The 26,058-nt window shown below is 40.4% G+C and overlaps 1 protein-coding gene across 3 annotated transcripts in view; it reads left to right on the forward strand.

The window, feature by feature from the left end:
• Positions 1-24,163, forward strand: part of LOC139102665 (lachesin) — a 150,410-nt gene extending 126,247 nt beyond the window's left edge. For all 3 annotated transcript variants that reach the window (XM_070656745.1, XM_070656746.1, XM_070656747.1), the window contains 4 exons: positions 10,452-10,508; positions 10,706-10,792; positions 17,039-17,137; positions 19,656-24,163. In XM_070656745.1, the coding sequence (XP_070512846.1) occupies positions 10,452-10,508; positions 10,706-10,792; positions 17,039-17,137; positions 19,656-19,726 (314 nt within the window). In that variant the 3' untranslated portion in view covers positions 19,727-24,163. The remainder of the gene's footprint in view (positions 1-10,451; positions 10,509-10,705; positions 10,793-17,038; positions 17,138-19,655) is intronic.
• The last annotated feature ends 1,895 nt before the right edge of the window (positions 24,164-26,058 follow it).

Below are 26,058 nucleotides of genomic sequence, written 5' to 3' on the forward strand. Positions count from 1 at the left end.
AATCGAGTTTTTACGTCTCGTGAATCTCGGTACTGCAAAGTTTGTCGTAAGATAATTTTAATACGTGTCCCGACGGTAAAAATCTCTTAATGCTTAACAAGCTCTGATGAAATTCTTACAAACGGAAAACTTCTCGTTGTACTCAAATTTCTTCTGCAAATCCATACTGAGTTGTCGGACTTTGAAAACTTTCGCGGTCGCGTGGTATCGCGGCTCGCAAAGTTCTACGAGCTTTTCATTTGGATTTGAGAATTTCACTAACGAATTCTTCAGCGTAAGATGCAAACGAAGTCGTGGCCCGGCGTGACTTTGATAAATTTGTTGTGAAACTCTTTCTGCACATGCATTCCGGACGCTGGTAACGCGGCGGCACTTAGCAATTTTGCCGTCGGAGTTACACGGAGGAACGAATTTCACCGAAAATCTCGTTTAGATTTTGAAACGTTACCGGCAAGCATTTTCTCGCTGATATTCACGCAGATAGTATCTCCACGAAGTTATATTCTTAACTTATCCGAGAGATGTGCTCCGAAGAAATATTCATTTCCAGATATATCGGTATTCCTATTCCTTAAATAATTTCATAATATTACGAATATTAGAGAATTGCACTATTGCTGTAGTATCATTGTAATTAAATTCTTTTTAACGGGATACAAGATGCTCGAGCTATTATATTCGCTTATAGACTCCTCTCGCAAGAATTCTTTGAAAGATATAAGATGAAAATTATTTTGCCAATTTTAAATGCAGCAGCGTTTAATAATTACGGTTCTACGTACGCGTAATTTTTTATTTTATTTATTCGCGGTATCTAGCGACAAATAATGGCAGCGTTAAAATCTAACGCGCACGTCGTGCACTATAAATTTGCCGGTTTAAAACTGCAGTTTTCTCCTCCGCGAAACGGGTCCCGCGGTATAATTTACAATAGGAAATCGCGTGAGATTTCACGTCGAAGAACTCACCGTTGAATTCTTCATCTCGAGAGGCGAGCGAACATAACTGCTTGCTCAGTGGGCACTTTTTGCCGGCGTGATATCGCCAAGTTCTCTATTACCTCGGCGGCTTTAATTATGAATTGATCAGACTTCCGCAAACTCGGCAGACACAAAACGGGACGTCCCACCGATGGCACACCTTTCTATAACTTCGTCAGCGCGAGGAGGTGTAAAAATTTTGTACCGGGTTGTATGGACCCTGCTGTCTACCTTCGGGGCATGAGTTCGTACCACGCGGCCGAAACTTTAACGTGGAAAGCCTCGGGGTCGCTTCGAAACTTTTGTCCTGCTCGTTGAGTTGCGATTCTTAGTAACCCCCGATTCAATAAATTATTTATGATGCAATGGACGAGCAATCTTACACCTCCTTTTACTATACCTAAGGTACGAAACCGCGTCGCTTCGGCAACTCTAGTATCGCAACTTTGCCGATATTCCGTCAACGCTGATACGTCTACGTGTATTTTTCTTTTCTTGTTTTTTATATTAAAAAAAAAAAAATGATAAAGAAAAAGTACAAACTTACGAATAAAATAATATAATCCATTATTTTAGAGCTCGCAGAGTCGTCGGTAAATTTTCAAGATCTATAAGGCGCGCTTTAAAACGTAATAACGAGATGCGGATTAAAAATAATCTGCATTCTGAAATACGAAGATAATGATTGTGAAAGAAATGTTTTGCGCGCGCAACGGTGTAATATATATTATGTAACCTAAATGAATTCATTTGCGTAAGAGATTACGACAGAAAAATAATTTCACGTTATCATAACGCACTAATGTTGTATAAGCGGGAATAATGCGCTGTTGTTATGGTACGGGGTATTCTCGTCCCTGGGCGCTCTGGAAATTGAGAGTCTATTTTTAATGGGCACATTTCTCCATATGTGTGAAATAATTATGGCGACCTTGTTACCCAAATTCATTGCACGTACTTTGTTTTGATTGCGAAAAATTAAATTAAAAAAAAAATATATAAAAAAAAACAGAAATAATAAAAAAAGAACAAGAAGAGTCTTGCGGCGTAGCTTTCGGGTTCTACAAATACAAATTGTCGTTCGCGATCATGGAAACGAGTTTCGCGGGGGAGGAGGAAGGGGGGTTGAGCTTTCCCTCGTTAAAACTGAACTTCGAAATCTGTTACTGCGTCTCGAACGATTTCTTCACATTCTCAAAACGATCATGAATATTCACGGCAACTTTGTGACGTGTTTCCGAAAGTGAGAAAATCTTAGAGTGCCGGCGAAAGAGTAATTAACTTCACGCCTCGATGCCGGCGCGACGGAAAGAGTTGCCGTTTCCCCCCGACACATTTTTGTCTCTTTACTGTGCAAATTTCGCGTGGCGTATTTTTAATGGCCGCACGGTTGAATTAATTGCGGAGTAGCGGACACTGCTTCGTTACTTCCTGAAAGGTAAATTCGTTAAATGTCTCGTTCTCTCGCCGTACACGCGGACAATATGCGTGCACACATATTTGCGTATGTATAAGCGTGGGAGCGGACGACAAGTACTTTTTATGAGAGAACCGTTCCGGATTTACCGTCATGCAAAACCGTCGTGGAAATAGGTCAGTGGAAAAATCGGCGGGGAATATCTTCGAAAAATAACAATTGCCGTGAATGCATCAATACGTATTTAGTGTTTCGCGTATAGCTTGCTTTTTGTTAAGTCATCATTTTTTCCCCCCTAATATTTAGACTAGCATATTGTTTGTACGTTTATTATTCTTTACAATATAAATAAGTCGATACGTGCACATATATTTTTTATTAAAATTTTTTAAAGGCAAAAGCTTGATAAACGCTTTATCGCGATCGAAATATTACGAGATCTAATTTTCTCTAATCGTACAACAGAAAATTTAGGTCAATTTCTACAATTTTATTACGTTAAAGCTGAATATTTTCCCTTTTATAATCAGATTTAGGAATTAAATATAATAAAATTATTTTAATATCAAATATTATTATGAGCAAACGAATAAATATCTGTCTGACACAATTTAAATATTTTTTTTTTGACAGAAACATCTAAAACTTTACAATTTAAATAATAAGAGGATATCAATTAATTTGCTATTTTAACCGTTAGATTAATTAATTGATACAACTTGGCTACTATTCGTAAATAATTAAGATATCATACAATATATTCTCGAAGCGACTGTCGAATAAATTAAACTGGATAAAAGTAAAGCAAGAAGCGATGAGAAAACGGGAGTTACGTTCTATTGCGACGAGTTCCACGCTACGTAAGCTAATACCTATAAAAGCCGTTCCAAACAGCCGAAACTCATCAATCTAGGGATCCTGTCTGTGACTTCTATCAGCCGTTTGCGCGTTGCCAACGAAAGCGCGCTCAGAGAAAATGAAAGAAGAAGTGTCGACGCCCGTGTCGAGCTTTAATTGTCATTCTTTATTGGACGGGCCACTCGTTGCCACGTCGCGGTAATCGCGGTGACGTATAAGGGCCAAACACTGGCACGCGTCTCTCATCCGCAGCTCTCACCTCGCATCTTTTCTTTATTGACGAGAAACGGATTTCAGTTCGGTCGTACCTCTTGTCGGCATCGCGGGGGGCAGGGGGGATATCTCTGAGAAAGAGATGCGAGATGAGAGCGATAGAGAGAGAGAGAGAGAGAGAGAGCCGCTTGTATAATTCATGGGACCGCCCGGCGTTCGTGGTCGATGGATCAACCCCGGTCGTGCCGCTGCGCCTCCCTCCGTCCACCCCCTCGTTCGTCCGGTTCTCCCTGCGATAGTAACCCCCGCAGCATCTCAATGCTGACCGACCAGCAGATTAGCCCAAGGAAATTGCCAAACTTCTCTTCGCTCCGGCAGGAAAGTCGATTCCGAAAGTCGTTCCTCAAACGGCCAGTAACGTCGGTCTGCCGGGCGACTTTCCCTCCCTCCGGCGTCTGTCTCTTAAACAAACTAATGCACTGTAACTTTGTCCCACTCTGTGCCGATGGGCTTCCGCGTGTCTCCTTTTGCGTTTGTGCGAGCCGGTAACTCTGTCTGTTTCGGCACAGAGACCAAAGGGACGCGCGGTAACGCACGATTTTGCGAAATAATACGCTCGCCGGAAGCTGCGACGCTAATTTTCTGTTTTAATAGTTGCGGTAACATTTATTAATGTATTATTTAATCCTGCCTTCTTGAAATCCGGGTTAAATGTTTAACAGAGACACGGTCAATAATTAGATGATCAAAATATTAATCTAAACAATTAGTAATATCTTTGTTTTTCATTAATATTCCGCTGACAAAGTGATCTAGTGCGGCGTACACTTTGATTTATTAGCGTTAACGTGATAAAGTATGCAATTAATTTTCGTGCAAACGGTTTAGTTATATTGGAGATTTGTTACGAAATTGCCTTCACGCTCATTTAATGGTACATGCTTCCAATTACTGGTAATATTGGCAACGGCGAAGATAAGCAAGCCGAAGATGAAAACGCCATGAGGATTGTAAAAGAGCCGCCTCAATCGACGTCGAACAGTTCGACGAATAGAAATATATATCTACGTACGGTAATGCGATTAAAGGTAGGGAGATCTAGGGGTGCGTGGGAGAGAAGGGAAGCAAGGCGAATGTGAGAGATAGAGAGAGACGGAACGCGCGTTAAAAAGAAAATCCTCGAGAAGGAGGAGAAAATATTTCCATAAAATCCGCGAAGACGATGCCTTCGAGGGAAAGCCAATGTTAGTTCTCGTTCGGTGGATTCGCCGGAATCCAAAATCCGTCCTTGCGGTTTGTCGCAGTTGGGTCTCAGACGTCAACGCGATTTCATCCCTCCGTAAAATATATAACTTCTCCATAGAGCCGCCGCGAGAGAGGAGTACTTGGCGAATACCGCGAGCTTGTCTTTCGAAAACTTGGAGATTATAACGACATGTCGGCCGACGAAATTCCGGCTGGTCTATTTATTAACACATCACTGTAATAAGATTATTGTTAATTCGTATCTTTAAGGACGTTATGCCAATATTATTCGTCAGCATTTCTGATACGAGGCACGAGGAAACTTGGTTGAATTCGAACAGCAAAGAAACTCTAGCTGTTTAGGCCCTGTCAGAATGAATAGCGATCCCAGTAGTTAAATCAGCCATCTCGCAGACGTACTTCATTAAAGTCAGCGCTCCGTTTACGCTCTTGCCGATTACGCTACGTGTTGCGCAAGTCTTCGTTCACGACATGATCAGCCTCGAGGCTGGTGTCGAAAACAGATAATATGGATAGGAAACTCCGACAATAATAATTCTCAATATGCAGGTGGAGAGCTCTCGTACTTGTTATTCTGAACGAAGGACGGTTGCTTAACTAAAATAATGAAAGTAACTCCGTGCTGAATTATTTGAATTTCAATTAAAATTACCCGAGTTTGAATTAAAAAGAAAATAATCTAATTGAATAATAAAACGTATACATCAAATGTCTGATAATTTACGGTGGTGTTAAAAAAGAAAAAAAAATTTCTTTTTGTTTAAAATAAGTTTTAAAAAACTTTAGAGATTTATCTTAAATATGTATTTAATGGAATTAAAAATTTTATGAAAACACTTCATTATTCGTAAGGATCGATGTATTTTTAAGAATATTTAATTTATCTATTTAGAGACAATCACGAGATAACAGATAATTATAACAAAAATAACGCGAAATTTATACACGTTAGATACGAATGTAAGAGTGCGATTTATTTCAAAAGTGAATAATCTAACAATCAAGCCTTCGTATTTTTTTTTTTTTTTTCGTTCTTTCGTTCACTTCCAGCGAGTTGATTATGGAGAATTTGCGGGAAAATTGCAGAAAAATTAGTTTCCTAGACTCTAATTATGTCAAATCGAGATCCTTACTGGCTGCCGCAATTCGATCGGACGCTCGGCTATTGAATGCATTGGACCTTCCGCGCGAACGATGGCGTGTATTTAGTAGTCGCAAATCGGAATCAGGAAACCGGAAATGACAGCGGCTGAAATCCGAGGTGGCAGACGGGTAACGTATCGAGAGTCAAAGGAGAGAGAAAGGGCTACGGGGTATCGCCATAAGGGAGACTCGCTGACGGCGGTAAGATTGATTGGAGTCACGGGATGGAAAATTAACGGTCTAGCTCGGGTGGTCCAGGGTTGGGCAAAAGGTGCAGGAAGGCGCCGCAGTTGGGGGATGGCGTCGTGACAGCCGCCGCATACTAATTCCTCACCTCCCTCACTCTTCCCCGGTCGATCTTTCTCTCGTTCTCCCACGCTGTCTGCCTTTCTCGATCTCTCTCTCTCTCTCGCTGGTCTCGTCCCTCTCGTCATCCGGCACCCACGAGCTGTTTTAGCCACCCTTAACTGCGCGCATCCACGCCCTTTCGCTCGGACGATCGCGCCGCTCCGCGAGGAAATGCCTTCCGGCGGATACCATTGGCTACTTTATCGAGATCACAGTTTAGAAATACAGTCCTGAACAAAGGCGGTTCTAATAAAATTATAACTACGTTACACCGACCACCGTAACCCTTTTCAATAATCTTGAAATCTATTTACTGGGGGCTCGGTCTAAATGCAGAAACCCATGGAATACCATCGCGAAAAATTGCTCGGAATTATTCAGGGAAATGCCAAGAGAAAATCTACGAGCGCAATACCTTTTGTCACGTATGGAATGTGCGACGACGTGTAGACAGAATGCCAAAGCCGGTTGGAAACTGTCCTCCCGCAACCAGCAACATTGATAATCCCACGGGATATCAATGCAGATCGTCGCAACATCCGCCTTGAGACTCGCCCGGTTGACGCGTTAATAGGTCGATGCGGTACAAGGTGTGTTAATGTGACGAGCCGTAGGTTAGTAATTATCAAAGAGAGCTTCGTGTTTGCGTAGGCGCGGGTAGGCAAGGGTCGGCGAAGATCGAAGACGTAACGGCCGAAGGGCTAAATACACTCTGAATATCTAACTCCCCGATCGCTAATTGAATCAAACGGTCGAACGTCTTCGATCGATATGTTAGTGAGAGATTTCGTCGCGAGTAATTACAGGCATGTAGCGGCAGATGCTGACAAAAGCGGGTCGGCGCGCCCGCCACTACCATTGTTTCGCGGAATTGGGTTACGCGATCGTAACCCGACGAAGCCTGGCAATTTCCTGCTTGTCGTGCCGCGCCGAGATTCGATGACGCCTACGGCAAATTATTTCCTACGGATCTGTCGTCAATTTAGTTAATGATCGCGGTCCGACCGCAATAATAGCAACGTTGACTGTCGGTGGCCATCGGCCTAACGCCTATCGCCAACGATTTACAATTCAGACCGCGTATAGTTCTATTACGGATCGCTGCGACACGCGAAATAAAAATGTACGATACGGCGTGGATTGCCGGATTCGAAACGAAATCGTAAACGTTTATTACCGGCTCTTCAAATTTGAAATTGATCTTTTCTCGTTTGTCTAGGATCGCTTCGTTCTAAAAAAAATTTTTTAATATGCAAATGCGTCGCTGTTTAATAAAAAAATTCTTTATGTGCGGTTTTATACTGTAAAATTATAATTTTTAAATGTATTTATAATGTTTCTTGGTTGTAAATGACTTATTTTATGCTAGGATGTGCTAATCATCCACGCATTGAATAATATTTACACGAGATAATGTCTGAACATCTTGCTAATAATTCCTCGATGGTACGAGAAATTGGATGGAAGGTAAATGAGCGAATAGGAGAAACGGATCGTTTAGTGACGCAGAGATGAAAAGGGTTGATGTTATTAGGTTAATTAAGGCATCTTAAGGTTTTAATGAGTTCTGCTCGCTCACCGACGACGATAAATCGATACATTTTGCTACATAAATTTTGCAAATAATAGATTATATCATGTTTTATATATATATATATATTTCTACTAAATTTTACTTGTAATTTTGACAGAATGCTAAATCAAAAAGTGTCAAAATTAACTTACGTTTACGTTTAGTTATTTTCTATATTTACGGTAAAGTTTTATAATTTTCTATAATCATTGACAATCGGCAAATATATTTTTACAAAGTTGCAGTAATTTTTAGAATTAAATTTCGATCAGACCGGTTACCAAATTTTTAAACTTTCGGCCCATTACAAACGCATATTAATCGGGCGTAATGAAAGAGTTGATTCGTCGGCGCAGGCCAGCAACGTTAACTAGTCCAATCATCAATCAGCCCAGTGAAGCTAAATGGTCAGGACAACGGGTTTTAATATCTCCTGAGGAAAATAAAAGTTAGCGCGATAAATCAAAGGTGAAAAGTCGCTGCCTTACTTTCTCTTTTTCTCTCGTTCTTTTTCCACCTTTCTCTCTTCTGTTCCTCTTTCTCCCTCTCTTTTTCGTCTTTCCTCTCTCTCTTTTTCTTTCTTTCTCACCTTCTTTTACCATCTCGCTTTTTCCTCATTTCGCTCTCAGCTTTAATCTCTTCGCCTTCTATCAGTGACTTGCAAAAGTGATAAATGAATTTCATCCACCGCGCGTGCCATATTTATATCTATAAAACTGGATAGTAGTCTCATAATAACGCCGGCGAGCGATGACAATTTCCAATGAATAACATTCGTAATTTGTTCACGCGGATTTTCGTATTGATTTTTTTATGCGTGGAGCAGCTTACGGGCGACAGTCGAAAATTCACCGTCTCGCCGTTCAATTTTCGACGACAGTAGTTTTATTGATTTGCATTCGCACCCTCCGTCACATGCGTATATACATAACGCTGACAAACGTCGCGAGATAAAGTTGCGCACGTTGAGATGTAGTAATTTTTGCAGCGAACACTGCCGCACGACCGAGTGAAACGGGGTTGAAAGTCATTTAGGTATTATCTTACGGAAAAGACGGCGGCTACATATTTGCATTACGTTCGCGTGTGTAAACACGTCTGTTGAGGCGCATACTTTGTCATCCTATCCTATTTACCTTGGGGAGAACGCACCTCCGCAAAGCGTGCATCGCGTGCACCCTCTTTACAACCTTGCCACTTAGTAATCGCTCAGGTGCTTGTGACAAATAGCAATGACCTCTTTTGTCGTGGGCACATTCTCCCACACCGATGCTATCAAATATGTATTATTTCTATATAAAATTAGCGCGGTTAAAGACACAGTAAAAAGAAGTAACGAATGCTGCCGGAGTACGTAATTTAAATCCATTTCTTAATCTAAAATGCACGCGTTGTAATTATATTAAGAGAATACATTTCTCACGCGAAATCTAGTTTATAATTTTTTTTCTCTTTTTTGCTTTTATTTTTTATTGCGCATGTACATCTCGAATACATTTTAAATTTAAATGTATGATGTGTTTCATTATACGTGACTTTGTTTATTGTATTCCGCAAAAAAAATTAATTTTAAATAGTAAATTGATAATTTTTTTTTCTTTCTTTCTTTTGTAAATGTTTATAAAATGTTTACGGGAAAAATGTGAAAGAATAAAAATGAACGGACAAGCGCACAATTAAAGTCAATTTTATGGGACTAGGCTAAGATAAAATAATTAAAATATTAATGCATTTTTTCAACAATAAATATGACAATTATAAAAAAAAAAAAAATTATGAGCAACTGGTTTTAATTAATGCCGGGTGCTGTGAAATTTTTATCAAAGGCTTTCGCAGCGAGTGCACCGGGCCGCAGACAACTGCAGTCAGTAATAAATCCAGCCGACGACGCGTTCGCTAAAGACAAATGATGAAATTACGAATAATTATTCAGGTATATACCCCTGGATAAGTTACGCGCGGAGGCGCGTGCAGGAGGTTGAAGGCGTGGATGTCGGTACGTACTACGTACCGGAGTAAAATATGATGTAGAGTTTGGCCGGTTTGGCCGGCGCTACGGCGGCTAATACGTTCCGGGAGAGAAGTTAGTAACAGGTGGCGCGATCCATAATATCGCGCGCTAGAATTTGCCCAATCTGTGAGGACAAAAGTATTTTATCTGGCTGCGTGTAAATATATATAAGCGTAACACATAATTCTATATGATCCATTTTCATTTTATACTTGTTTTATGCGATTTTTTAATTGTCCCCAAAATGCGAGAATTGAAAACGACGTGTATCGTGCTTTTTCGTGCTTTCTTTAAATTTAAATATAAAAAAAAGAAACAAAGAAACGTAAGCAGGCGGGCTCGGTAACAATAGGAATGAAAACAAAAAGAAACACGCGGTATCATAGATTGGAATTGAGGGTGGAGGGTTTAAGAGATCACGACTCCCTCTCAAACATTGAAAATAATTTTTTTTTCTTTTTTTTTTCCCCACAAAAGTTCTGAAAAGTGATGAATGACGAGAGTCGGAGTTTTTTTTTGTTTGGAATTACACAATCGGTTGGATAATGTACAAATACTTTATCACTTAGTTGTATAATTAATTTTTAGTGAAATATGTGATGCAGATCCGATTTTTAAAGATGAAAATTTTTTTTGTTACAGTGTCCGCCCCGCCAAGCACTAGTCCTAGCCCGTCTACCACGGAGATCCCTAAAAAAGGTAAGATATTAGAGAAATTTTTTACGATAGTTATTGTATATGTGTAAGATGCATTGCAAAATAATAAATTTCTTCGTATTGCGTTCTAATAAGAACTACTTTGTAAGATTTTACTCCTACGTATATAACAATCGATATTATTCATGTCGTACTCGCCAGCTTAAATCTAATTTTCCAACGCGCGTTTACTTTTGCAGATTGGGATCCCATGGCGGAGATGAATAACTCTGTTTACGGAAATCCAAGTTCGCTGACGATTCAAAATGAGAAAAATAGCAAGACAGGTGAGTTCTTGAAACGATTCTAAATCTTTTTTTTATATATAATTTTTGTGCATCAGCGTAAAATTTCGCAAATTATGAGATTGATTCCGCGACTTCGCATTTCGACGAAGTGATGCAGTCGTCGGCTGTCACGTATACGAAGAGTAACAAGCACTTTAGATATATTTGAAAAAAGTATCTTCTTGGATCTTTATATATCTTTATTTGAAGAAAATACATCAATCATTTAGATTCTTTTCCCACGTTAAAAAAAAAAAAAAAAAAGAAATAGAGGGCACGGAGCAGAATTAAAATATGATCATGTCATGAAATGATAAAAAAAGAAATACATTTTATGAATTATTTTATACGAATTCTGGAGCGATATTAATTTTGGAATTATTCAATATTAAATGTAACACACGTTAAACGTTATGTATAGTCAAAGAAAAATTTATCACACGCGCTCACATTTTGCCATTAGCGTTATTGTAAAACATTCTTGGCGAGTGCATGCAGAAAATTTAAAAGTTTCAACTGCAGCCTGTATACTTTATGCGTTAGTAAAATCTCAATCTGGCTAGAACGGATTTACATATTCAATTTAGCATCACGTATAGTCAAATGCCATCCCATAACTGGATTTTCCAGCAACATACTTTAAATCTCCGGCGCGATTAACTTCGATGTTAACTAGAGCCAGGGGACCCACCAGGGAATCCCGAGAATCGATTGCGGCTTTAAGAGTGGTTTGAAGAAGGGTAAGCAACTCGCTTTAAAGCTCTCTATGGGAAGGCAAAAGAGAACTACGGAAATGAGGTCTATAACTAGATAATAGTTGAAATTTTCCAAAAACTTTCTTTCGTGTAACATAAAATTATTGAAAATTGAATATTGCTATTTTTAATCAGATAATGAATTACATTAAAAACATATGATATCGCACGTAATTTTGAATATTAATAATATATTATTTTTACATTAAATCTACGAAAAGTTAAAGGAAAACGTGTTTAATTAACTATTTTGCGGTACTTTGAAAATAAAGTGTTTACTTAGGAAATCAAATACGCGGCGGTAGCTGTTAAAAGGGTTTAAATAAAACGAATGTGGCGAAAAAGAATGAGAGAATAAACATAAAGGTAACAGAGAGGCAACTGAAGTGATGTTCGTAACAGAAACACGTGAGCGGTGGTTACAAAAGAGCGGAAAGGATAGATGAAGAGATGGGGGCAAAAGAGAGAAAGAGAGGGAGAGAACCGGGTACAGGGTTGACTGGGGTAGAAGAGATCCGTGTAACATCAATATTTCATGTATGCTAACACGCCGGAACTAATAATGCTCCAGCGAGGAAGACCCAAGAATAATATCAGCCACCGCTGTGTAGACCGGTAGTTCTCCGTCCCTATCCACGCCTTTCCCTCCTCACCCTACTATTTCTTTCTTTGTCCTTTGCTTTGCTCTATCACCTAAAACAGCAACGTGCAGCGCCCTAACGTCCTTTTGCGCCCTGTGTTAAATTTAATCGAAAATTCGTGTCTCGTTGAGGCTTCGCCGTCTCTACTGTGTCTACCGTGTGTCTCCTCCCTCCCTTCCTTTCTTCCGCGTATAACCAATGTCATCGCCCCGGGGGCAGGTTGAGAGACGGCGGAAAGGTGAGAGTGAAAAGATGTGGGCGAGAGGGGGGGGGTGGAAAGGGGGAAAGCGAGGAAGACGGTAAATGCGACAGGATGTGGTGAGTTTGAATACGGCATATGTCTCCTTGTCTCGCCTTCTCTATTTGCGGAGGCTAGGAGGAAGGAAAGGACGGGCTGCGAAGGAAGGATGAGGTTTGTAATTGGTGCAACATCTGCGGTCTGCAAGGTGGCATTAATGTTTGCTCCCTTCATGCTCTCTCGCCTTCATCTCTGTTCCCTCCTCCGTTTCTCCCCCTCAATCTCGAGCCGCGCGCGGGCTCCGGGAGAATCGTCTTTTTCCCTTATCGCGTTGTTTCTTCTTCTTCTTATTCTAGTTACATTTAACCGTGTCTGCTTCCATTTCTCCCAGTTCTTTTAAGTACTTTATTTTTATGTCATTTTCTTCCCTTAACATATCTGTTTGACTTATTCCCTTTTAGTCCGCCAGCGTCTCTCTTTTTTACATTCAACCTTACGCTCGTTACGATTCCAACAGCCCTCTCTTTCTCTCTTTCTCTCTTTTTTCCTCTCGTATTTCGCAGTGCATTTTTTCCACGGATAATTTATCTCGGTACCTTCGCTTCACTACTTCGCTATCTTTTTGTAATGCCCTCTTTAAACAATCTAGCGGTCGCCGCTTATTTGCGTTGCTGTTTCTCGTTATTCGTATAGTTGAAAATTCAAGGGTGCAAGTGTACGCTTAGGATTAAACAGAAGATTTGCCTGAGTTTCCTTCACGCGGACGGAAACCCAAGCATAAACAGGCCTTATTTGCTCACAGTAACTTACGACAATCTGTTGCCGAGAATACCTAAACATAACGCGGTTTTAACTTCCTAGTATAAGTTATTCCTTACACGAGAAAAGGGGTTTACCTGCAAATGCTACGACATAAAGCAACAAACAGTACGAGCGTTTATATTTTTCGCACAATTGATGCCAAAGTCAATACGCGCGTCCTTATCGAGAGTAAAAAAAAAAAAAAAAAAAAAAAAAAGAAAGAAATCGACGGCTCTCCCTCTTTTCGATATCTTTTCGTTTTTCTGCGCGCGGATGTTACGTGCTTGTCGCAACTTCTCGTTTACCGGTTTAGTCTCGTTTGCACCGGTGTTAAGCCGCCGTGTAATTGCCATTGCAGGCATTTGTCCATTTCCGTCTCTCCCTTAAGTCGCGCGCAATCCGCGAATGGCAAATTACGTACGGAGGCTGCGGTATACGCGGCCTAACGGCGATAAGTCACTTTGAGGCTCCGATGGGGAACGGGGCAAGTATTGTCGCGGTATCGTGACATCTCCCGGAGCACATATGCCCTTAGGTGTCGCTTAATTCCCCAGGGCAGCGTTGTCCGCCTGTAATTCGGCGAGAGCATGTATAGCGATTGGTTTAGCCGCGTGCTTTCGTACGATTAACACGTCCCCTATTCTGCCTCCACGCACGTCAAGAGTAGTGGAAGCGGAAGCGCGTAAGAGCGCCCGGTGAACAGCGCGCGCTCCCGTCGCTCTTATTGTCGCCATAAAGCGAGATCGAATCACTTCATCAAATTGCCGAGTTGAAAATCATTTTATTATTCAGCGAGGCGCGGGCTGTCGCGCGCGCGCCTGCCGCCGCCGCTTCCGCGTGACATTATTTACGGCCCGAATTAACATCGTAAAGGCGCATTAATTAGAACGCGCTCGTGATGCCGTGACAATATTGCGCGCCGCGTGACACGATCGTATAAGTTTGGTTCTCAGCGTGCGAAGACCTTAGAACCTCTGTTAATTTTCTTAGCGCGCAGCTAGTCAGCCACCCTGATTCAAGGGGTATCGTTGACTCTGCCGTGTGCACGGTCGACATCGGTCCACCTGATATCGCAAGGCAAACGTACGCGCTCGCGCCAACACCGGGACAGTTTGATATTCACGGAATGCAGAGCGGGCAGCTAAATCCACAATCTCGGGGAAAATAGTTAAACGTATCTGCGCGCCGGATCGTCTGCCTCAAACCGTGCGAACGGTGTGAGCAGAATCCATCGTGACTTACTGGACGTAAAATCAATGAGGAGTGACTGCGCGAAACTGTAATTTTTTTTAGGAGGACTTATTTGTATCAACGATAGTTTCTTCCTGACAGCGGAGTCGCGAGAATCCGGGATTATCAAATCTGAACGGGACGTCGAATCAATGCGCGGGTAGAAAGCTTTAGCTTCTATTTTTTTTACTTCCTTTTTTCTTTTTTTTTTATTTATTTATTTTTTTTTTTTTTTTTTTTTTAACCAATACAATCTTCTACACGTACGATTCAGTCAGTCTCGAGGATTGAAGGATTATTCTACATAAAACACCTTCGAACACAAATTCCGCAATATTTTAGTACTATCGGAAAATTTAGTTGTAGGATTTTTATTAGATATATCAATGCGCTCCTCCATCGTCTAAAAAAATTTTGTCTAATAAAATACCGATGTATCAGCAAGACAGATCTTCACAAAATAATTTGCTTGTTTCATGTCGAAAATAAAAAAATCTTTCAAAGGTTATCGGTGTTGAAAATAAGTACCTACGATAATACTACAATTTATGTATACGAGTTTTTATCAAAATGAAACGTTTGAAAATGTTTATCAGTATTTTTATTTTTTTTTTATTTTTTATTTTTATTGCTACGCGCAGCACGGATTTTCACACCGATTTAATGGCTACTGCATGTTAATCAACTTTCAAATAATTACATACGTTCGGACACGTTTATTTTCCACGAACGGTTAATGATGAGCCAAGTATTTTAATTTGCCCGACCATTTGCACAGATGAGCGATGTCAGATGCAAATTAAACATAAATTCATCGTTATTCAGTTCTAGCGAAGCCCGTGCATCTGCTTTAACCACGCTGCATCTCCTTTTTTTTTTCTCTCTCTCTCTCTCTCTCTTTTTTCTTCTTTTTTTTTCTTTTTTTTTCTTGGGAATTTTCTCACGCACAATTTTGCCGCGACTAGCTCTAGCTCGTTGCTCCGCAACGAAATCCTGAACTATTACAGATAACGAAGCTTACACGCTCCCGTGGAGCTTATACGCGTTCATACTTGCGCGATGAAGGTGACTATACGTCTGGTTCCCTAAACACGTCGTCGCCCACGCATAGCTACAGAAACCGGTAGCATCGCGATAGAGATTCCCGCATATAGGAAACTATAGAACTGGCCCGGGCGCGCGGATATACGTATAGCGCACGTTACACATTGTCACTGCTAATGTTTGGCCGAGATTTGCATACGTCTGTCTAGCCTATCCATTGCGTCGCCGTACAACGGTTGTCTCACCTCGTTGTCCGAGGGTGTATCCGGCGAGGTGGCGGCAGCGACGACCTTACTCTGTACTATCAGCTCGGTATATACATGAGGGTACAAGCGGCCTACGCAAGCGCGCGGGTACGCCGTCATGATCGCCCATTACCTTACCCGAAATAGGCTATCGTGCCAAGATCGTGTGCTTCCCTCGCGCTACCGCACTAACCCTTGCCTTGTCCCTTGCCTAAACTGACTGGCACCGCCTCGGGGCCACGAACTTACAAATCTAATCGTGGGGGAACGAAGACACAAAGCGATATTCACGAGCACCTAGCTCCGCGGGTACCTCAAAATTAAGCCGTAAGTGCAGGTTGCCAGGCTTTTGCGGCTCCTGTTCCCGGTCCGGGTTCTCCATGTTAACGAGGCTGCGTTTATCACAGCTTTAGCCAACTTGGCGTTCTATCTGTAAATCTAACGTCCGTCAGACTTGGACAAATTTTTTTTTTTTTTGTAATTTTATAGAATATACGATTTTTTTAAATAATTAGTAACACGATCTGTATTGTCCGGTGTTACAATAATATTTTAATAGATATAACAAAGAACTATTGTACGACTAAAAGTAAAATATATATTTAAATATTTTAAATAATAATGTAGGTACAGTTTTATTTACGTCACCTGGATGCGTTTCGTATGATAAGGATGTACACGCTAAACAAATACGATAAACCAACATGTGTAAGGTCTGGTTGTATAATTTTAACAAAATATATACTCATCGTGAGCTGTTTCGCTACAAGAATGTAATCCAAAACGCGACGGGTTACGACAAGCGTGTGCCGTGACACGGATAGAATCTACTTGGCGTGGATAAGGGAATTGTGTTTACTCGGAGTTTGCATACTAGTTAACGCGTTTGCCACCCACTTTATGCGTAACAGGCTCGTAAACATCTTCAGTCGAGAGGGCCACTCGTTGTACACGTCCTTTGTCCGTGGTTCCGCTATGCGAACCACGCAAGTCTCTCCTTTCGCTCCTTCTGTTCTCTCAGATCTCATCTCCCCTGTCTCATCGTGACGGCTTTGCGCTATAATGTCCCGAAGCAAGATTGAATTTTTAATTTATTCCCATAACGTCCGAGATTCATTCCCATAACATCCGGGGAAACAAACCGTCGACAGTCCGCAGTGGACTTTTCAACGCGGAAAGATATATTTTTCTTGGGAACATCCTTGTATATTTCATTTATCATTAACAATGATATCACGTCGATATACGTAATGCCTTTTTCACTAATATTCGTTTCATATTTTTCTTTCAAGGTACCAAGTTCCAGTCCAACTTGAATGAAATTGGAAAATCGGAGCAGAAGTCCTCCGAACTGGATAGAAAAAGAAATTACAACTGGTCTCCTGATAAAAGTGAGTATGACATAATATTGAATTAAATTTATATAGATATATATAATTATTTATATGTATTGTTAAGTAAATAAGAGCTCAATATTGACTTCTAAAATCTTTTAAAAACCGATACATTTAGAACGCAAAAAGAATGTTGCAATTTTTGATAAAAAGAATACATTTTTATCGTGTAAAGTAAAAACAAATTTTTTTTTTTTTTTCTTTCTTTCTTTTCTTTCCGTGGAATAATTCGTCTCACTAATCGTATTTGCAACATAACTGCTTTTTATACGACATCGATAGACGCGTAATACAATGCATTTTGCATAACACAATGAAAAGCAACATATTGTTAATTCCGTATATCCGTGAATTACGGTCGATTAAGCGACATGCGCGCAATAAAATGTCAGATACATGTGTTGAACAACAAGCGGAACTGTCCGTTATTTTACGTAACGAAATTTGAGTGCTCGACGAGCCCACGTCGGAGAGCAAACGAGCCGCGCATAGGAGGCAAAACGCGCAAGTTTTCCTATCGAGAGTGCGGTTTATCCGGCATTTCGCGGCTCCGCCGTGGCATTTGAACGGCTGCGTCTACCGCATTTCTGAGCGTGGCCAGGTGTGTAGCACCTTTCATAATTCTGCCGAGCCTTCGGCATTATCGGATAATTCTTTTCCACCCTCGCATTTTTTCCTCCTCCCACGATCTGTCTTCACCCCCGCGTCTCCGTAATTCGATCCCTGTCCTGGCCATTCTCCCCTACATCTACGTCTCTCTCTCTCTCTCTCTTTCTCTCTCTCTTTCTCTCTGCGCTACCGTCTCTCAATATCTCGCTCGACCGCGGTTACTTTTAAGAGGAATTTGCATAATGGTGTAGTGTGAAAATCCGTTTTCTCCGCGGGGACGATCGCGATAGTCTCGGGGAAGGAAGGTAATTTCGCATGGAAAAAGGCGGGTTGAACCAGTAACGAGGGAAACTGCGTTGTGCAAGCTGCCACACGTAAATACGCGACGGAAAGAATGCCAGAAATATCGAACCTTTTACGGGAAGTTCCGCGACAAGATTACCATCAAATTGCTAATGGGCACTGTTTTGAGAGGCGATGCGATCGTGACGAGTTCATTGTCCGGTGCGATTCCCGATATCGAAACACGTGAGGAATCGCACGTCATATTACGTCATATGTCGATACGAATGGGATTGCAATATGTTGGGTAAATGTAGACGCGATATCTCTGGCGTCTCCGGAAAGTAAACGTAAATTTGGAGATCGCAGTTTGCAGGAAGTTTCAATCTCGAATTACGAATCTAATGAGACGGTGACGCGGCAATTTATAATTCTCGCGTCTTTGCGCGCGGCAATGAAATATAAACATCGGCTGAAAATACATAACGCGTTTCTGGCAGAGCTGAGAGGGTGAGGAGGGAGAGGAGAGTGGAAGTAAAGACTGCGGGGGAGGAGGAAATATGGGGTAGGGCGAGAAATCGCGAATTGAAGGAAGGTAAGATCGCACAAAAGTAGCGAAGCGAAGAATTCTCCCGGGGCAGCGCCAGAGATCGGGATAAAAGAAAGGAGGGAAAGAGGGTCAGGGAGGCAAGTTACTGCCTGCGAGCCTTTGGATGAGAGTCGAGAAGACCCTAGAAAGTGCCGCGGAGTAACAGAAAAGAGAGAAGAGAAAAGGCACGGGGAGAAGGAGCGGGCAATCCAGCCGGGGTGAGGCGACCACCCCCAACCGGGTTGTTTCTGATTCGTAATTAGAGATGAGTGAGGCCAGGAAAAGGCCGGAGAATACATTTCTCTCCAAGCGAGTAATAGCTAACGGTACGATGCAAGCCAACCGAAAGAATAACTGACTTCCCATTTTTTTTTTTTTTTTTTTTTGTCTCTTCCCGTTTTTTCTCTTTCTCTTGTTTTTGCCCTTTTCCTTTACCGTCCTCCTCTGTTGCTCAGGTTGCTCTTCTTATCTGTCCTTGTCGCTCCTCTCTGTACCTACTTCGCTTGGGCCGTCGACTAATCGGCACTCGCCCCTTTGCACCCGTCTCCGTCTTCTCGGCATATCTCTTCCTCGATGGGGGAGAGATTCGTCCGTGGAAACCTTTCTGCAACGGCGTAACGACAGATTCCCGTCGTCCCGAGCCCTTGATTGTGCATTGACCTCTCGATGCTACCGAGAGAACCCTCTCCTGTTTTCATCCCGTAACATTGCGAAACGAACGTTCCGTGGTGTGTAGTTCTTTCGCGATATTGGAATCCGGCACGATATTATACTCGAAAGGATATATCTCAAATGTAGCTAAACTGCTTGAAAGTATCGGTTATATAATTTATGTACGGAAATTTATTATAAATGTCAAAACTTGTACAATACTTGCAGTTAGAGTAAAAATATTAATATTTATATGTAAATTATTAATTATTAAATTAAGTATAGTATTAATTATAAAAATTATTAAATTAAGTATAGTATTAAATATAAATATATTAATCGGCGTTCCAATCTTAAACAATGAAATATTTTGTCTAATTACAGGTTCAGCAACGGATTCGAAGGCGACCATGACGTTACTACTAATTGCCCTGGCCGTAATGATAATTCGATAAGTAAGATCTGAATATAAAGAAAAAAAAAAAAAATAAAAAAAAAAAACGAACGACGACTATTGAGTGCCAATTGTGGCACCGAAACGAATTTTCACGTAAAAGATACGCGGTAGTCTCGTGAAGTATACGCGATAGTTTGTACAATTGATGAGTGAAGGTTCTCAATTTCGTCAACAACGTAAAAAAAGAAAAAAAAAACGATTGACTGCGGAAATTCGTCGCGATTCCACTTTTTTATTCCGCGGCAAGATTTCCCGTTCTGTCGAGCGCATTTTAAATTCTTCGATTCTTTCCACCTCGCCCTCCCCCCCATCCTTACGTACGAAATCATGGATCCCATCTGGATACTTGAGATTAAAACGTCAGATTTTGTACGGAGTTGCTCTCATCCGGAGAGGCGGTCGAAGAAAGTCAGGCAGCGAAGGGGGAAAGACGAAAATGAAAAATTTGCGACGGAGAAAGAAACGGGAATACATATATCGTAATAAGAAATCGAATACTATTTAGTTGCACAGGTCTTCGAATTAATCAAGAGACGCGGTAGTTTCTCGCAGCGAGCGAACGAACGAGGGGAAGAAAACTATTTCGTAAAAGAGGGAAGAAAGACGAAGGGAGTGGGTGGGGACGTGAGTTTAAAAAATGTTGGAAAACTAGTTGGCTCGGTGAAACTTCAATTCAGTATTAAGCTCGACGATTTCGTTTTGATATTCCGGAAATGTCAGTTAGTTGCGCGGCTAAAATACTCCCAGTGTAATTTAGTTAAAAAACATAACGACTCGCTCTCACACATGCTCCGACTCATACACTTCCGCGCAGGCGAGATCACCGGTATTTGTTGTTGGCGTCATTGTTACGGCGTTATACAACATATTACGCTGAAAGCGATAGTCGTTGCACCTTGTTAATACCCTTTTCCTCTCGTTCTCGTTGTTTCGCCGTCCGTGCGACTCTCGTGCTTTATCCCTCGACCACACAACGCACGATCGGCGAAGGGGGAGACATCGGTGAAAATTACATGCTTCTTTTAATTCTCGGCCACTCGTAGACTGTCGTCGTTCTACGCTAACTTGGCACGCGTTAATTACTCTCCGTCATTCGATGACGGACGTTAATTACCCCAGTCAGTCTTTGTGTCACTTTGTGTAATTGTGTGTGCATGCATGCGCTCGCTCGCACACGCGTATCGCGTGCGAGTGTGTCTGCCGTTTGAGTTCTAACTTCTTCCTCTTATTTTTCTTTTAATTGAGTCTGTCAGATCTCTCTTTTGGTTTGCTCGTTCTTCTTTTTCTTTTGGGTTAATGCTTTTGGTTTAAATTTAGATTGTGGTCAACTTGAATTTTTAATTGTAAGATTTTTTATTGTTCTGGTCGTCGTTGCTGGATGATGTGGAGGGAATTTGTTCTTTTCTTTCTTTCTTTCTACCTCATCTTTATGTTCATTTTCTGATATTATTCCTTTTTAATTTTTTTTTTTTTTTTTTAAGGAGAGGTAATTTTCTTTTTTTTATTAATCTTTTTTAAAAAGTTTTTTTTATTATTACTCCGGTGATTCTCTGAGTGATTTCCTCCCAACAATTTCATTGCTAATTGACTCGTTTGTTATTAACAATCGATAATTAATAATTCATTTATCGTTACTATTTCACCTTCCTGTTCTGGTTAAGCATCCAACTCTGCAACTAACCGCAGGTTGAAACGCAACGGATTACGGTGAACTCCGCAAACGTTTCATACCCCCGACGCATGATTCTGTTTGCCATGGGTAAGCTAAATAGAGAGATCGGAGGGTGAGGAGCGGGCGATCCCCAGCTAGGTGTTGAGGAAAAGGTACCGGGTGCTTGTAACATTCAGGTCGCATAGTGGTGCCGCGCGAATCCACGAAGTGAGACACTATCTACCATCGACGGATTAAATCAGGCCGACTATGTGTTTATGCGGCAGCCGTAGGGGAACGGCATGAAAGTTCAACAACGTCGGATAGCGAAATACGTCGGTGAAGCGAAGATAGCAGGATACACACCGCGCCACTGTATAACGCAGAGCTCGCGGGGGGGCGGCACGGGGAGGAATGTGTCAACCTTTGCGTAATATTTCGCCGTTTATTGTCGCGACTGTTGTAACAAGCCGCGACTCGCCGGTCGGCATACTAACCGGAGGATTAATTACGCGTGCGGCCCAAGGCGACTTGCGAAATCATTTTACGCGTTTCCCCCCGACGAAAAGTTACTATCAGTTTATAAGCCCGTAAGCTACGGCCGAGCCGGCCTGTCGCGACTTCGTCTACGAATAAATCCCAATTTCAATACTTCCTTTTTTCCCCTTTTTTGGCTTTTTTGTTTTTACAAGGTTTTTTTTCAGATATTATTTATCTTGATTAATTTTTTTTTGGGTGGGTGGGGTTGCGGTTATCAAACCCTTTTTTTTTTATGCCGCATTAATTTTTTTTCTGTTTTTTATTAATCTTTTTTACAAAACTTTTTCATTATTACTCCGATGATTCTCTGAATTCCACGATTCTTTTCTTCACATTACACATGCAGATGTCTGGTGTATTTTATTATGTAATTCCAATCATTCGTTGGCTATAAAAATGCTTTTTAACAAAAAATACTAATCGCTTGTTCGTGATTGCGAGCGAAATTAATGAAGTTTAATCGACAAGCTGAGAAACAATCATTCGTTGACCAGATCGGGATTTGAATTCGTTGCAGTAATCTCTGCAGATTGCGAACGCTGCGATGCTCTAAAGGCGGGTGATCCCCTCATGTTAAATGCTTATGACTTTTAAGATCGCTAGTCTCGCGAATGATACGATTACAGACCTCATCAGAGTAAGTCTGCGTAATCCCTAAGTCGACCCCGTTCTCTTCTTTAATCCATGGCGGGCATTAACTCCTTTGCGCGCCGAGTGCAGAGACTCTCTCGAACCTGTTGCTTTAAACAAGATGTACGCTGAATAATGGATATTCCTAAGTAGTTAGAAGTCCGCTTAAAACCCGGCACGGTCGAGCCGGCCTGTCGCGACTTCGTCTACGAATAAATCCCAATTTGATTAATTAATACGTAAACAAATCGATCGCGAAACGCAGCGAAGTAAAATAGAATTCAAGAGACGCGGCGGTGTCTCACGTTAAGTAAACGAACTTCACAAGACTACCGCGTATCTTTTACGCGAAAATTCGTTTCGGTGCCAATTGAGTCTGTCAAATCTCTCTTTTGGTTTATTCGTTTTTTTTCTCTTTTTTTTTTTTTTTTTTTGGGGGATTTAATGGTTTTGGTTTTAATTTAAATTGTGGTAGACTTGAATTTTTTATTTTCAGATTTTGTATTGTTCTGGTGATCGGCGTTTTCTCTGGTTTCGTTTTTTCTCCTTCTTGGCCTTCTTTTTTGTTTTTTTTTCTTTTTTTAAATTTTTTATTTTTAATGCAGTTTTTACTCCTTTTTTTCTTTTACTTTGCTTTTTTTATTACTAGCTCATTGTTTTCCTATTTGTTCACTTGCCGCTTTTTTATATTTTTTTTTAATTTTACAGAAAACAAATATAAATGCTACTAAAAGTCTAGAAACAAGCAACAAAATACGGATTTTTTTTTTAGTACGTTAAAAAACTAAACCATTGAGAAACTGCCCACACAATGTAAATAGAATTCACGTTGCACATGTGTATGTACGTGTGTGTATATGCGTGTATGGGATTGCATGTGGATCGACCTCTTGTCTGTAATGCCAATGCGTAATGCCATTTTCCGTTAGCATCGCACTGGCGATAGAGTTTATTTTCAATTTCTTTGATTCTCAACGTAGACTCTATGTAAATTTAAGACTAAAAAATACATAAATAAATTCACAAATTACACGCGGATATCATGAAATTAAAAGGTAGATAGTTAAAAAGAAAATTAATTAATTAATTAATATGCGACAGTTACCTCTAAACTTTTGCAACAATCAAACGAATTTAATAAAATTTGGGAATGGCTAAAGGAAAATGGTGAGAACGCGAATTGTTCGAATTATCGGTCTAAGGATGCTTGAACGTTGACTCGTCATTGGCGAACCCTGTAAATAGAAGTACACCAGTGATAAGAATTGCACGTAGAAAGTAAGCTTCGCAGCCAGCGATGATAGTGTACGACGTGTCACGTACGCATCATTAATCCGTTTTTCAGTTTCGCGAATTTTCGCCTTTCAGTTCTTTCGTACTTTCGTCATCGTTTCTCACGCGCGGAGAACCGCGCAAGAAGGGTAAATCTTAGCGAGAGATATTTTGACCGTAGCTTCTAAAGTAAAAATGCCAATCGACGTGAAGAAAACGACGCAGAAATCCGCCGTTTTAGCGTTGTAAGTGTGTGATGAGACGTATTAAACGCGAAGGTATATATGTATACATAACGCAAATTATAAATATGAAAATACAAATATATAAATATACGAATTACGGGGGACTATATTGAGTATACATATATAAATATATATATGTTATATAATATATATTATAATATGTATGCTTTGCGACGTTGATTTGAATGTTGTTATTTACAAGAAAACCAAAAGAAACGAGACATTCTTATGAATATGCTTGTCATATGTAATAAAAGAAAGGGTTACGTAAGGACTCTATGAATCGCGATTATATTCTCATTCAGTATCTTATTCCTCATCTTTATTCCACTTTTAAATAGATCCTTTCTGTTAATTTAATTTTAAAGCTGGACGGGCAGGATTCTTTTCGAATAAAAGAACGAAGAAGAGATAGATGCTGGTGCACAAAGTATCGATTACATCAGGAGAAATGATTATGAATACCTTGTCGTTGTATGTAGAACGGTTTGGTAAAATTAAGTTATTGTTACATCGATCGCCAGAACGAGGTAAAGTTGAAAGGCATAAGATATTCAGGTGGCGGACTTGCGACGGTTGAGAAGGAAAAAGAGAAAGACATTTTGAAAGCTTGATGAGCTGAGTTGCCGGCAAGTAGGCATTGCAGTAGATTATGAATTAAATTCACTCTCAACTTGTACTCTTTCATTCTTTTTCTCTCTTCGGTCTCTTTTACTTAATAATAACTACGGTCCACGGCGAGCGGCCCGTCTCGCCGGGGCATTTTCGTCAGCCATTCATTCGAGCTTCTCTTTCCCTTAACGGCCTGCTTCTCTTTCTCGTTTGGCCGCATTGTCGGGGTGTTCTTTTCTCTTTGGGAGAATCACCGAAGAGTATTCGCCGTATCACGAAATGAATAAGTATGAATTAACCCAGCAAATCTTAATTTCCCGAGAAAAACTCGACTTTGTCGTTAGAAAGTATATAATTCTGAATTTAAATTCTTTAAAGTTTTTTTTAATTTTATTTTGTAGTTTAATGTAGTGATATCGTGTAAATTTTTATTACATCTGGTAGTTACTATATTTACGACATTAATTGCATTGATTAAAGGGATTTAGACCCGAGAGAAGAAGATTTAGTTTGTTTTTTTTTTTTTTTTTTTTTATTACAACTGTTTTATAATATTACTGGGGAGGAAAAAAAAATTATTTACCCGTACTTAACTTAGTTTTATTAATTAATCTTAAAGATGGATGAGCGGTGGATTTTTCTGATAAAAGTCGATGGGCGATGGAACAGAGGAAGTGAAGGGGCAGAGGGTGCACAAGACACGAAGTTACTGCATGTCACGTACGATGAAATGATCGATATAATCGTGCTCCCTCAGCGAGGATTCGTTATCTCGATTATAGCAGAGGGAAAAGAAAATGTCTTTACCGTGGACGACCGAAAGTTTCATATAGCCTGCTATATTTGATATCAGAAGAAGTTAGCGCGCCATTCCATACGAATGGTCTACATTTATTTCCTCGAACAACGAGCAACTTATTCCTAATGACGTAGCAATCACCGCTGAGCGAACGAAAATGCTCTAATACAGAAGGATAGCCTTCTTAAATCATACAGAGACAAGAGGCAGGGAATCTTATCGTTTTATATTAATTTATATAAAATTATCGAGCTGTAACGTGAATCACTTTAAGAACAGTCGGTATTTTCTTTAACGCAGCTATAAAAAATATGACGTACCACGTGCATATCTTTTTCTAAATATCTTCTGTTATTATAAACGCACATTTAATTAATAATATAATTAAGAAAAAAAAAATGTATTTGCTGTGTACGTGACAAAAATTAATATTATGGAAAGATATATTTTAGCGTAACGGAGGACAATAACTGACGTGACGATTGATGTGATGTAATTACTAAAGTGACTGTCAAATAGCTCGTAGCCGCGATTGCAATTCTAATTTGACAATGAACGTAACGAACGGTATTAAATGATAG

The sequence above is a fragment of the Cardiocondyla obscurior genome, linkage group LG05 (genome assembly GCF_019399895.1).
Source record: "Cardiocondyla obscurior isolate alpha-2009 linkage group LG05, Cobs3.1, whole genome shotgun sequence".
Classification (NCBI taxonomy): domain Eukaryota; kingdom Metazoa; phylum Arthropoda; class Insecta; order Hymenoptera; family Formicidae; genus Cardiocondyla; species Cardiocondyla obscurior.